This window comes from Triplophysa dalaica, chromosome 18 (genome assembly GCF_015846415.1).
Source record: "Triplophysa dalaica isolate WHDGS20190420 chromosome 18, ASM1584641v1, whole genome shotgun sequence".
NCBI lineage: Eukaryota > Metazoa > Chordata > Actinopteri > Cypriniformes > Nemacheilidae > Triplophysa > Triplophysa dalaica.
This window is the reverse complement of record NC_079559.1, coordinates 11,812,390-11,825,301: the sequence shown is the minus strand read 5'-3', so window position 1 is coordinate 11,825,301 and position 12,912 is coordinate 11,812,390. Positions and strand designations below refer to the sequence as shown.

The following is a 12,912-nucleotide window of genomic DNA, read 5'->3' as shown; positions in this document are numbered from 1 at the left end:
CCGCTTCAGTTATTTGGAGAGCAGAATAAACTTATGAGGGCAATAGTGATGGAATAAGTTTTGTCCGTGCAGGAAGATACACGCAAAGATCATTTTTCTATGTGCTCAAATAATACCTTTAAAAGTCTATCGACAGAAATGTAATATAATATACATAATTATGTCTTCAGAGGTGTATAAAGCGTTATGTTTCTCTTACCTTAGAATGAGTTATTGCTATCTACATACGCCGCGGGTCCCCTTGCATGGAATTCACAATGTTGTTTCTACAGTAGCTCTAAATGGACAAACTGCTGTACAAAGCGCTTCTCATAAATACGTTATCTCCTCCAGCAAAGAAGTGAAAACGTGACGACATCTTAGTTCTGTGTCAGCCACCGTAGTGCTTTGGTGAGAGGGGTGGAGTGAGCCGTTGGTTGCAATTTGCAACCTCACCGCTAGATGCCGCTAAATTTCATACACTGGACCTTTAATTTGGGCCAGCCTTAGAATAAGGATATTGGTGTTTGTCTGCCGATATCTTAAGACGAGATCTTTAAAGCTCTGTTATGAATATGTATACGTGTTTACATTTCTTTTTCTTTAAAATGTCTTTAGTGTGCATTGGTTGTCCCCTTAGTCTCATATGTCATTTGTCATAAAAGGCGTGTAGAGGACATATTATGACATGTAGAAATCACTTTAAGCTTTTCAAAATGTCTTTATAGTACCATACAAACAAACGCTAATCTTTCTTTCTCACTCCGAAAGAGCATTTATTAAAACTAAGCTTCAAAAACATGTTATTTGTAGATTTTGTAATATATATTTCAACTCTCTTCCATTTTAACTCCACCGTTTCATTGTTGTAGGGATGAGACATGACCAGTGATGAAAAACTCTTTAGTGCCAAAATACTGGACTAACATTGTGTGTTTAAATGAGGAGAAAAATGTACATTTGATCTTAGACATTGTGGCAGGACATACAGGACCCCTTCATGTGGCTAAACAAATGAGTGATTTTGTGGGTTTAATTGCCCAAAACTGCTGGTTTGGTAAAGTCCAGGCCTGTTTTTCTGCTCCAAGCGGAGTGATAAGAGATCTTTAATATGTAGCGTCTTTGATGGTTACTGCTACGCTTCTTGTAGCTTTAATATTGTTGGATTGAGATAAGATGCTACCCTCTATTATACTACAAAAAGTCATTTTAAAGTAAACTTTATTAAATGTATACCCGAGGAGTCTGTTTAGGTTTATTTATGGGACATCTGGAGGCAATGTTGTAATTGGCTTTCGCATATTCTTATATTTGCTTTGCTTGACGGGTCTGCAAAGTATTTGAAGGATTTTGTTTAGTCAGCATTTCTGAATGATTTTGCATATCTGAAAATTTCACAACTCTGAGGTTAGCAAGAGGGGGATAAGGTAAAATATGAGCACTTTTCTTTTTGGATTAAGGAATCACTAAACTTCCCACCGCAGACGGGTGACGGCGCGTCATGTCACGTCGTAATTTCACACAAGCCTCCTTTCATTCCTGAACGATTTCTTGTTATTAAGTCGTATCCGTTCTGCCCCTCTCCCTTAGCAGCTACAGTACCTCATCATGTGCCTCCATTTCACCAAAGCAGAGATCTGATTGCTTTGCTCCTGAAACAGTATTGACTGCTTCATTTCACCCAGCAATGTTTTTCAGATGTTGCACTGACCTTACTTATCTGGCTTTTCATCGAATGCCGCACGCGAACTGATCCAAAGCGATAGAAGAATCTTCTCATGTTTCTAAGTGGAAAGTGGAGGAATATCATGCGTTTCAGTTCTTATATGCGATGAATGAACCAATTTGTTTCAGACACTGGAGGCAGGTTTAGGAGGATTATATGGAAGGGCGTGGTGACAGGAAATTCAGCTCGGGCACATGTGATAGGGAAAAAAGCGCTGGGATTATATAAAGAACACATAAGGCCAGGACCATGAGATGTCAAACATAGCGTGAATTTAAGGTTGTGAATGCATTTAAATGCCTTTTATCTAATGAATGCCTTTAGAGTTATTGGCAATAACTGTCTCAAATTATGTATGTGTTCTAATGTTCAGATCCCTTGAGTGTACTCTACATTTTAACACTCAGTTAGATGAGGATTGCTGCTAAACTTACGATGATGTTCTCTTTGCAATATCGTTTAAGATTGGTGACGTTTCTAGGCAGAATAGTTGCTTTCCATTAGCGTCCGTATTTTTTCTAGACTAAAATCTTGTTTTTTCCTAAAAATATGACTCATTTATTTAATCTAAAAGCTTTTTTATCTCGTATATAAATTTCAATGCACAGTACAGGTACTGATTTACCTGGTTGTCGATACTAAATTCAAGCAAAATGTATCTTTGCCAGACTTTCTATTGTACGTACGTGCTCAGATTTGTTGGGACCCTTACAGCTCATTGAAATAATGCTTCATTCCACCTGAAGAGTGATGAAATTAAAAGCTATTGTATCATATATACTTGCACGCCTTCGGTATGTCGTAGAATAAAGCAATGAAGCTGTGGGAAGAGATGAATTACTGCTTATTCTACAAAGATGTTCTACAATGGCCTGGACACATTTGTTGGAACTCCTAAAGGAAAGATAATACATAATTGGATTAGTGATATTTCAATCGAATTAGTTTCATTAATTAGTATCACACATGTATTCAATCTTGTAATAAGTCATTCAGCCTATTTAAATTTAGAAAAGTAGTCACTGTGCTCTTTGTTTGGCACTGTGTTCATCACACTGAACATGGACCAGAGAACAAAAAGGATTGAGTTGTCTGAGGAGCTCAGAAAGAAAATAATAGACAAGAATGGTAAAGTTAAAGGCTACCAGACCATCTCCAAGCAGCTCAAGGTTCCTGTGACAACACTTGCAAATATTATTAAGAAGTTTGAGGTCCATGGAATTGTAGCCAACCTCCCTGGGTGCGGTATCAAGAGGAAAATCGACCCCAGATTGAACAGACGAATGGTAGAAAAAGAACCAAGGATAATTGCCAAAGAGATACAAACTGAACTCCTATCCATGGAAGACCCAGGAGGACTCCACTATTGAAAGAAAACATAAAGAAGCCAGACAGGAATTAGGTAAAATTCATATTGATCATCCACAATCCTTTTTGGAGAATCACAGACGAATAAAAGCTTTTAAAGAAGTGAACACCAAAAGTACAGTGAAGCATGGAGGAGGCTCAGTTATGTTTTGGGGCTGCTTTGCTGCATCTGGCACAGGGTGCCTTGAATCCATGCAGGGCAGAATGAAGTCTCAAGACTATCAAGGCATTCTGGAGCGATACGTACTGCCCAGTGTCAGAAAGCTCTGTCTCAGGTCATGGGTCCTTCAACAGGATAATGACCCAAAACACACTGCTAAAATCACCCAAGAATGGATAAGAACAAAACATTGGACTACTCTGAAGTGGCCTTCTATGAGTCCTGATCTGAATCTTATAGAAAGAGATGAAGGCACCCATCAAACCTGAGCAGATGGAGCGATTCGCTCTGGAAGAGTGGGACAAACTACCTGTTAACAGGTGCAGGAGTTTCATTGAGAGCTACAGAAAACGTTTGCTTGCAGCGATCGCATCTAAAGGTTGTGCAAGAAAATAATAGGTTTCAGGTCCCATCATTTTTATCCATGATATTTTCATTTGTTTTATTATTTACAGTTTTATGTTGAATAAAAAAGCACAGTCTAATTTCTATTAAATATGGAATAAACAATGGTGGATGCCAATTACTTTTGTTAGTTTCAAGTTATTTCAAAGAAAATTGTGCGTTCTTCGTTTTTTGAGGAGGGGTACCAGCAAATTTGAGCACTTCTGTATCAGTACATTGTGCTTTGTGCTCTCGTTCTGTTTATTTTGTACAGTTTTTAAAGAATGGTCAAATGGACTTTCTTGTGCAAAATTTGAGTCTTGGAAAAGTATTAATGCACAGAATTTTGCTTGTAATTAGGCGTTTCACGATAACATGTATTTCACAACGCGGATATTATGGTCCTTGTGGTATTATTGCAATATCTGTTAGATAAAAAATATCTTTTTTTTATGATTTCTTTTTCTTTTTTGAAGCACTTGAATAACACTTACAATTACACAATACATTTGTTTTCAAAATATGGGTGTAGTGAGACAGAGAGAGTTTGTAACCATTGTGGCTCTTAAAGCAAAATGCTAAATTATTATTATGAAAACATCATATTTACACAGAATCAGTAATTGTTTTTATTATATCAAGGCTTTTGACAATACAGATATTTGAGACCGGTAGTTATATTAGCTCTTTTGGACATATTATGCCGTTGTATTTCACAGTATTAAGTTTTAGGTTCATATGTCACTTTTATACTAAGTACACAATAGTATACAGTATGTGACCCAGTCTGTGAAATCCAGTCTAAAATCTCAAAATCGAATTATGATATTTTGAGCATTAAAGTGGTTATAGCCTGCCATAGTCATGTGACGATTCAAAATCCGATCCTGTGCTGAATAATATTATCAAGCTTTTAGACGGATGAGCTATCACGAAACCGCTGTAAGAGTTTTCATGCGCTAAATTTTAACATTTAACAATTTAAACCTCTGATTAAAAGGCTCAGTAAACTGTTGGAAGGATGCAATGCTCTTTATGTAAAACATAAACTCTTACCTTTGTGTTATAACTGTTATGAACTTCAGAAGAAGGTGCCTTAGCGCGTCAAGGCGGATGTATTAAGTACAACAGTCTTCACCCGGGACGTGCACAGTACGTGTAAATAAGAGAATGAATGAAGCACATCAACCAGCTCCCAGAATGCAAAATGCGTGTAGTGAAGCGCATCCTGCTCCCGGGATGATTCCACTTTACATTAGAGCAGAAATGTACATTAGTGAAGTATTTTCTCACTCGCATTTTTCAAGTATCTGTGCTTTGTGTTTTTATTTAGAAACAATGTATTGCACTTCATTATAAAGCATACAGTATATCATTTTGTTCAGTCAACTTTCATCAATATGTTATAGTTTTGTTCAATACAAAGAATTACTTGCAATTCTACACTTATCAGGAAAAAGCAGTACTAGTATCAGATCGGTATCGGCCGATGCTTACAATTCAGGAATTAGATCGGTAAAGGAAAAACAGGAATCAGCACACCCTAGTGTCTATCGCTGTAAATTTCGAGATACAATGAATGATTTTATTGACACTACACTGTATTATTTTGCAAGAAAGTTCAGAAAGTAGGCTTCCTAAACATTGATTTCAATCTTTGATATGTTATTACTCAGTCCATATTAAAGATATCAAGATTGTATTTTCACAGAATGTTATTGGCATCATGTAGAAGGATTTTATGTGCAATGACGTTCAAACACAGTTTTTTGCTGTAGTATTAATTTTAGCATTGACTGCAGGAGTTTGGGTATTTCAACACTCATGTCCACAGCCATGCAAAAATGAGGTGCGATTACCCCAAATATTAAACAACGTGTCTGTGACAGTAGTGTCATTGCTCATATTCATCTCTTAGCGTGTGAATGATAAAAGGACTAACATTTTCCAATGATCATTTCTCAGCGTCATCCAGGACAAGTTCTGCGGGATTGTTAACATCAGCGTGGAGGCGCTGCACGATGTTATGACAGAAGACCCAGAGAGCAGTACCTTTAAAGAGTAAGTGTAATTCTCTCTTTCTCTCTAATGACTCTTCTCCTGCATAATGACCTGGAACCAAGGGCACACACTGTCATGTTACACTGTTTAATGGCACCTCCTCTATACTGGCACCACCAAAATCACACTTGACATGAAGAGAGATTATTTAATGGAGTGTTCAGGATATTTTCAACATTTCAGTTGTATACTTATAGTAGTGATTCACGAAACATTGCAGATTCACTACAAACATTTTCATTTTAAGCAGTGAGATTTTATCTTTACATTATTGATGAAGGATTAAGTATTTCTGTATAATATTTATTCAAATGTATGAACATTTTAAGCGATTAAGTCAATAAAATGTATTTCATTTTACAATAACAAATACATTAGGACTCATATTGTTTTACATTTTGTACAATTATGTGTGAAAAATATAACAGGGACTTTAAACAAACTACATTTCAAAAACTGAAATCTGGCTTTTTATTATGTATAGTATTTGCATATGGAAACATTGTATGCCTTTTTTACATTATGTCTTCATGACCGGCATCATTTTTGTGCTGCTTTTTTCTTTTTAAAATTCATGTAGGCAAGATTTTGAGCCTATTTTCTCTATGAAGAAAAAACTGGACAGAAATAATTTAAACGATGTTAAAAGCATTTTCTTGGTCGGTAACTTTTTAGAGTTTTCCCATCTGATACATAATAGTGAAGCAATGGAAAGCTTGTCTGTAAGGAATTTCATTTTGCACACAAGGGTAATGCTTTAAATATAAGACGCCTCATATGCCGTTTCTAATACATCATACTGTATCACTATACCGTGTCATTGTTTTTTATTGTTCGCTTGGTGTCGTAAGCTGCTCATGAAACGTGAATGATATGCAGGGCGGCCAATAATTCATGACTTTAGGATGAGGTGCCAAACTCTTACCTGAGGCATTTTATCATTTCCAGGCCGGATGGATACACAATCTGCCTCATACATACTTCAGCGGAATGTCAAAATAACATTCATAAATGGAGTGAGAGTTTACACTGTCGGTGCGCAAGGAAAAGGACGGAAGATTAAGAAATGATGTGTAACATGAATGTCATTTCTCTGCATCGCGGCAGCTCGCTTTTACACGCATGCACACGTGCTTCTCGACCTAACAACCTCTCTGGTTTCCTGTCGTCTAGTTGCATGCTGATGAACCATTTTGAAGAGCCGAAGCTGACGGACGATGAAGAGCCTCCGACGGAACAGGACAAAAGGAAAAGAATGGTGAGTGTTTGACCATTGCTCGGAGGTCACAAACGGTACCAGCTACTATTGATGGCAAGTGTCACCGAGTGGCACGTATTAATAATGTGTAGCGGGCAAACAAAGATTGATGCAGCGGTTTGTGAGACTAATTTGAAATAGAGGTTAAAGAATATTCAATATCTCAGTCTTGGCCCAACCAGTGGGTGGGATTGCCAGTTTCTGGCATAGTGTTCTGAAAACTTGTTTTGAAGTACCTTGCAATTCCTTTTGGTGACAGTAGTGAATGTATTGAATATTTCATTTACTTTGAAGTGGGATTTTTGAAAGGTTATAAATGAAAATGGCCAAATTTACCTGAGGTGCTGCAGTTAAGTGAGTCACTTTTCTTAATCGTCTGCATAATAAGATGTTCCCAGTAGTATTTGATACTTTCAGGCATTAGCCGGTTCAAAATGAAACTCTGCTATGCGCTAGCAAGCCTTGAACTTTTCTTGGTGGTGTTATCTGACTTTAGAGAAGGAAAATAAATGTTTGAAAGAGACAGAAAAGCAATAAATTACAGTTCCAGTTTGGCAATGATAGACATGTGAAATTACAGTTACAGCTCTTGCTTAAAATCTTTAAAGAGTTTTGCTGAAGAATATGAAACATTTGTTAGAGAATAACCTCCGGATGCTGGAAAGCTGCGAGCGCTGCACCCAAAGGTGAAATATCTTCTCTTTTTATCCATTTTACTTAAAGCAAAATCTAAAACCAGCTATACTGTGAACTTTTTTTTATTTTCTGTTTGGTCAAACAGGCTTTATTTATCAGAAACGTGTCTGCACACTGACATATGGCTGCTGTCCTTCTGAAACTTTGTATATTGTAACCTAGTCACTGGGTTTTGCAAACATCTAACCAATAAAAGTTTGAAAATGTGTTTTTAGGCATTTACAAAGTACAGTTTTTTTTTATTTCCTGAAAAACAGCCAATTTGGACATCCGAGGCGACCGTATATAAATTATTGTCCATATTTATTTATAAGTTGTAACACAGGTTTTGTGAAGTTGTTGTTAGAAGTGTTTCAGCATTTATTTCATTTGACATTTTATGTTTTTATTCTGTTATAAACGCTGATCAGAACATTTTGAGCGGTTTGAAACTGATTTGAGCCTACGCAGAAGTCCCTGAAGGGCGCGTGCATTTGTCAGGAATCTGAGAAAGCTGTTCTTTATAAGTAATTGAATCTTAAATCAAATCCAGCTGCGATGTTTAACAAAAGTGGAGGCATTTGCATTCTTAATAAAATCTAATTGTCATCGGAGCACAGCATGTGATGTATTATCCTCACCTGAAAAACGAGAGATGAAACTTTCTTTCTTTTAAACTAAGATGAACTGAACGTTAACAATGTAAAGGAACAATTCACCCAAAAATGAAAATTCTGTCATCATTTACTTACCCTCAAGTTTTTCCAAATCTTGTTCTGACAAACACAGAGAAAGATATTTGAAAGAATGCTTGTAAACCAACAGTTCTTGGCCATCATTGACTATCATAGTTGGAAAAATTTGTTCTGTTGAACACAGAAGATATTTTGAAGAATGTAGGAAAGCAAACCATTCTTGGGCACTTTTCACTTCCTACTGTGGTAGTCAAAGGGGTCCAAGAACTGTTTGGTTACAGGAATTCTTCCAAATATCTTTCTCTGTGTTCAACCAAACCAATATATTTATACAGGTCTCTAACAACTAGAGGGTGAGTAAATGATGACAGAATTTTTGTTTTTGGGTGAACTGTCCCTTTAAGGGTCAAAGAACTCATGGTTTATTTCTGTCTTCTTTTGATGCATTTACTTGTCTGAAGTGCAGCAGTACCCCCTGTATAGCTTTGTTTTGGCAGAAGTAGTAAGCAACAGTGACTGCAGCGCTGTATTCAATAATGTCTGCGCTGCAGCAGCAAGTCGGTACAGTTGCGGAGGGGGACAGGGGTTGTGAGCAGGGAAAACGGATAGAGGAGAAGTACACAGAGAGCAATCTGTCCCCGCGTAACAGGCGACCGGGGCTCAGAGCAGTCAGTATGTAAAGTCAAAGAGATGTATTACGCTACAAATCTGCAATGACACACGGAAGGTTTTAGTTCCTGCAGGTTAATGATGCACAAAATGGATTAAAAGCCAAAAACGTGTCTGTGTTTTATCACTGTTCCAGCACAAATGGACGTTTAGATTTAAAGGGGTTTATTTCAAATAATCACAGCCATTAAGCAGCCGTCTGTCACGAGGTGGATGTTACGAACAGGACGATATTTGTGCAGTCATCCCACGCAAAATTGGTTGCAGCAGCTTTAGTCAGCAACCTTGTTTCCCAAACTGGTTAACATGTCAGCAGGGTTGTTACTGATGTCCGCAGTGCATCATTGCCATTATAAAAAAGAAATGGAACTGAAATGGTTTCACCTTGGTTCTTCATGTGGAGGCGGCTCTCGTTTCTTTATTGGATGTATTTGCTGTAGAGCTTCATATGAATGTGTTTTCCACTATTTTACAATCAGTGTATTTGCGTTTAAATGGATTTGCGTCTGACCTATGACCTCTTACTGTAAAGAAATGGAAACCTGGCCCAAAGAATATAAATTAAGATGCCATGGTTGATGTCATTCAATTTAAAATGGATTTGACATTTTATTGGTTAACTAGGTAGAACATTCAATCTGCTTTTATTAATGCTGCAAACTATTAGTGTCAATGTTGAGGTTTAACCCCGCCCCCTTTTTCTCTCGTCAATAACTTCCTTGTTTTATAATTAGTTTACTGCTGTAGGATTTGAAGGTCAATCCAAACAAGAATACTTAGTTAAAACTGTTTGCTTTCTGAGATGCGGTATTGCAAGACAGATGCTGTTATTTAATAAGCATGTTTCCCTCTGATCTACTACCCATGATCCTTAGTTGTGCCACATTTCTCTTGTTAAGGGCATAGTTAACCCAAGCATACAAATTCTTTCTTCATTTACTCACCCTCAATTTGTTCCAAATCTGTAAAAAATACCTCTTCTGATGAACACAGAGAAAGATATTTGGAAGAATGTTAGCAATTTTTTGTTCTTAGACGTCATTAACTACCACAGTAGGAAAAATGTAAATGGTACTCAATGGTGCCCCACAAGTGTTTTCTTTCCTATATTCTCCAAAATATCTATTTTTGTAATCAACAGAACAAAATACTATACAATCATTTTCCCTTCTATGGTAGTCAATGAAGTCCCAGAATTTAAAATTGCTAACATTCAACAGAAAGAAAAAATGTATATAGGTTTGCAATAACTTGAGGGTGAGTAAATACATTTTCAGTTTGGGGTGAATAATCCCTTTAGCAGTTGTTCTAACACTGGGGGTCGTGGCCCCCTGAGGGACCCCAAGACGGATCCGGGGGCCAAAGATTTTATAGCATTTTATGAAATCTAGAAATTTATCATAGATTTTATGCAATGAAACATCAGAAAAATTAGACCAACAACCAAAAGAATTGATGTTCAGTGATTGTATAACTGAATATGTTTTTGGTTTAATCAAAATCTTTGAATTCTTCAAAGTTTAAGATTACAAGTCTTTATTTGTGGGGCCGCAAAGCGATACACTCTACACAAAGGGGCCTTACGACAAAAAGTTTAAGAACCACTACCATATAGGCATTATTTCATGCTCTTCCATGCAAATAAATATCAAACACTTTCCCACTTTACATTAACCTGTGTTGTTATTTTGATTTGGAGCAAAATGTCTTTCTGAAGTAACCAATCAGTCCAAGTTTGGTCTTCTCCAACTATTTTCCCAATGATTGCCGCTAAACTATGATCCGTTCTCATTTGCATATTATAGAGAGAAATCAAAGCAAAATTTGAAACTGCAGCTTGTATAGTCTTCAGTAATGTATTCACATAGCTCAAGATTTCAGAGTTTTTCCTAATCACATAAAAAACTCTGAGAGCGATTGTGAAATAATGACGGCTTCCTCCACTATCCCTATAAAAACTTTCAAGCCCGCTCTCTTGCAGCTATTATAATTAGATTATTATGCAGTTGTTATCATAGCGTGATACTAATATGCAAATTCTTGACTAGGGAGCAAAAGGGAGGAAAATTGGATGTGGGAGAAACAAAAATTCACACTGTTTGAACAGTTTGCGGGTTTATGCAATAGAGAACGACATCTAGTGCCACTACAAAATCCTGAAGTGGACATTTTGTCTTTTGAATACTTCTTGATTAAATGCAGTTATGTACTGTACAAGGCTGTCATATGAGGGTCAATGAATTGTGGACCTCTTTGAGTAAAAAATAAGATTTTACCACAAAATGGGGTCATTTTTTGATCATACTGATGTCACTTTGGACTCTTATGGTGTTATTTGATTGTAAATCTTTTTGTTATTCAGCTTTTTCAATCTCCTTATAGTTCACAGTGACTTTTAACATCAAAAGATGCAAAACACTACGTTGAAACAACACAGAGTGAATAAATAATGTTATACGTTACATTTTGTTGAACTGTTACTTTGCATCACAGCAGTTTTTTTTCTCATGGAACTTGTCAACGTCATGCGATTTGGATGGTTTTGTTTGTCACCGTTTTATGGTTATTGTTTTTCCTTCCAGAATGCTCTTTGGTACCCACAGCCGTGTCTAAGGTCTTTGACCTTTTCCGCACCTAAATGAAGAGCTCTCAGCACGTCTCAGACAGCTTAACCTTCAGTTTGATGATAGGACCTCACTGAGAAGCCACTCGAGCATGCTCGGCTCTCTTCTGCTTTACGTGGTCGCGCATTAGCGCAGCTAGCATAACAGCACTCTGTCCTCCGCTCCGACCTCTTATCGTCGAGCAGCACTTCTCTTTCCTCGAGTGACTGGAGAGAGAATCACGTCAACCGTTATTTGACTCAATTTGAGAAACGAAAAAGATGTTTGCGTGATATTAAGAAGTACCATGCAGGGGTGATCTTTTTTCATGGTAGCATTTTTCTAGTTGGTCTGCAGTGCTTAAAGGGGGCATGCAACGCTGATTCATGCATTCTGACTAATTTACAATGTTAAGCCGGATGTCTTCTCATGGTCATCTTGTCAAAATAGAGTTGAAGGTATGATCTAGTATTTCTGTGCTCGATACTCTCCCCCAGCGTTCTTATAGGTTACGGATTGAGTTTTCCCTATCCCTGGGCAATTCACCCGGAAAAGCATGCAAGGCGAAGGAAATAGCCCGTCCACGCGTCAACCGATGAGCCAGACGCGCTTACCATCAAGGTTGGCTGCGCTGCATCAAGATTGGCTGCGCTGTGGGAAATAATCGTACAGCTCTATCTGTCTTTTTTGAATGTGATCCAACTAAAGACTCTACAGCTATTTAAAGGAATAGATCACCCCCAAATTGTAATGTTGTCATTTATTCACCATGTTTAAAATCTGTATATGATTCTTAGTTCTGTAGAACACACAAAAAGGTATTTTGAGAAATGTGGTTTAGTGTCCATACATTGGAAATCAGTGGAGATTAGTACTGTTTGGTTACCAACGTTCTTCAAAATATATTTTTGTGTTCTTCAGAGGAAAGAAAGTCAAACAGGTGGAATGATATAAGGATGAGTATTAATTAACCAGAAGTCAATGGGCATGAGTCACTATTGACACTGAATGTCAAGTTCCCCTGGGGGAGGATTTTAAGCAATTAGTAAATATAAAGTTGCTTGCTATGCTAAATGGCAAGTACCTAACCGAGAAACAATTCCTGTATGTCAATTAACAGGTCTCTGTTTTTCCCTTGTGTAAATGATTGTTTTTAATCTTGTGTGTCTGTAGGAGCAGATTTTTTTACTGCGTTGCTGCTGGCCCGGTAATGCAAATTTTGACCTTTCATAATCTCCTCCTTCAGTGGTATATTTAGTCAAAAGAAATTTAAAATAACTATGAAATCGTAAATGTTAACTCTAGACCTTTGAAAAGACTTAGTTTGCTTTTTT

At 37.2% G+C, this 12,912-nt stretch overlaps 1 protein-coding gene across 1 annotated transcript in view; it reads left to right on the top strand.

The window, feature by feature from the left end:
- Positions 1 to 12,912, top strand: part of ipo11 (importin 11) — a 130,158-nt gene that overhangs the window by 102,977 nt on the left and 14,269 nt on the right. The window contains 2 exon segments of the mRNA XM_056730003.1: positions 5,583 to 5,678; positions 6,852 to 6,936. Coding sequence (XP_056585981.1) covers positions 5,583 to 5,678; positions 6,852 to 6,936 — 181 coding nt within the window.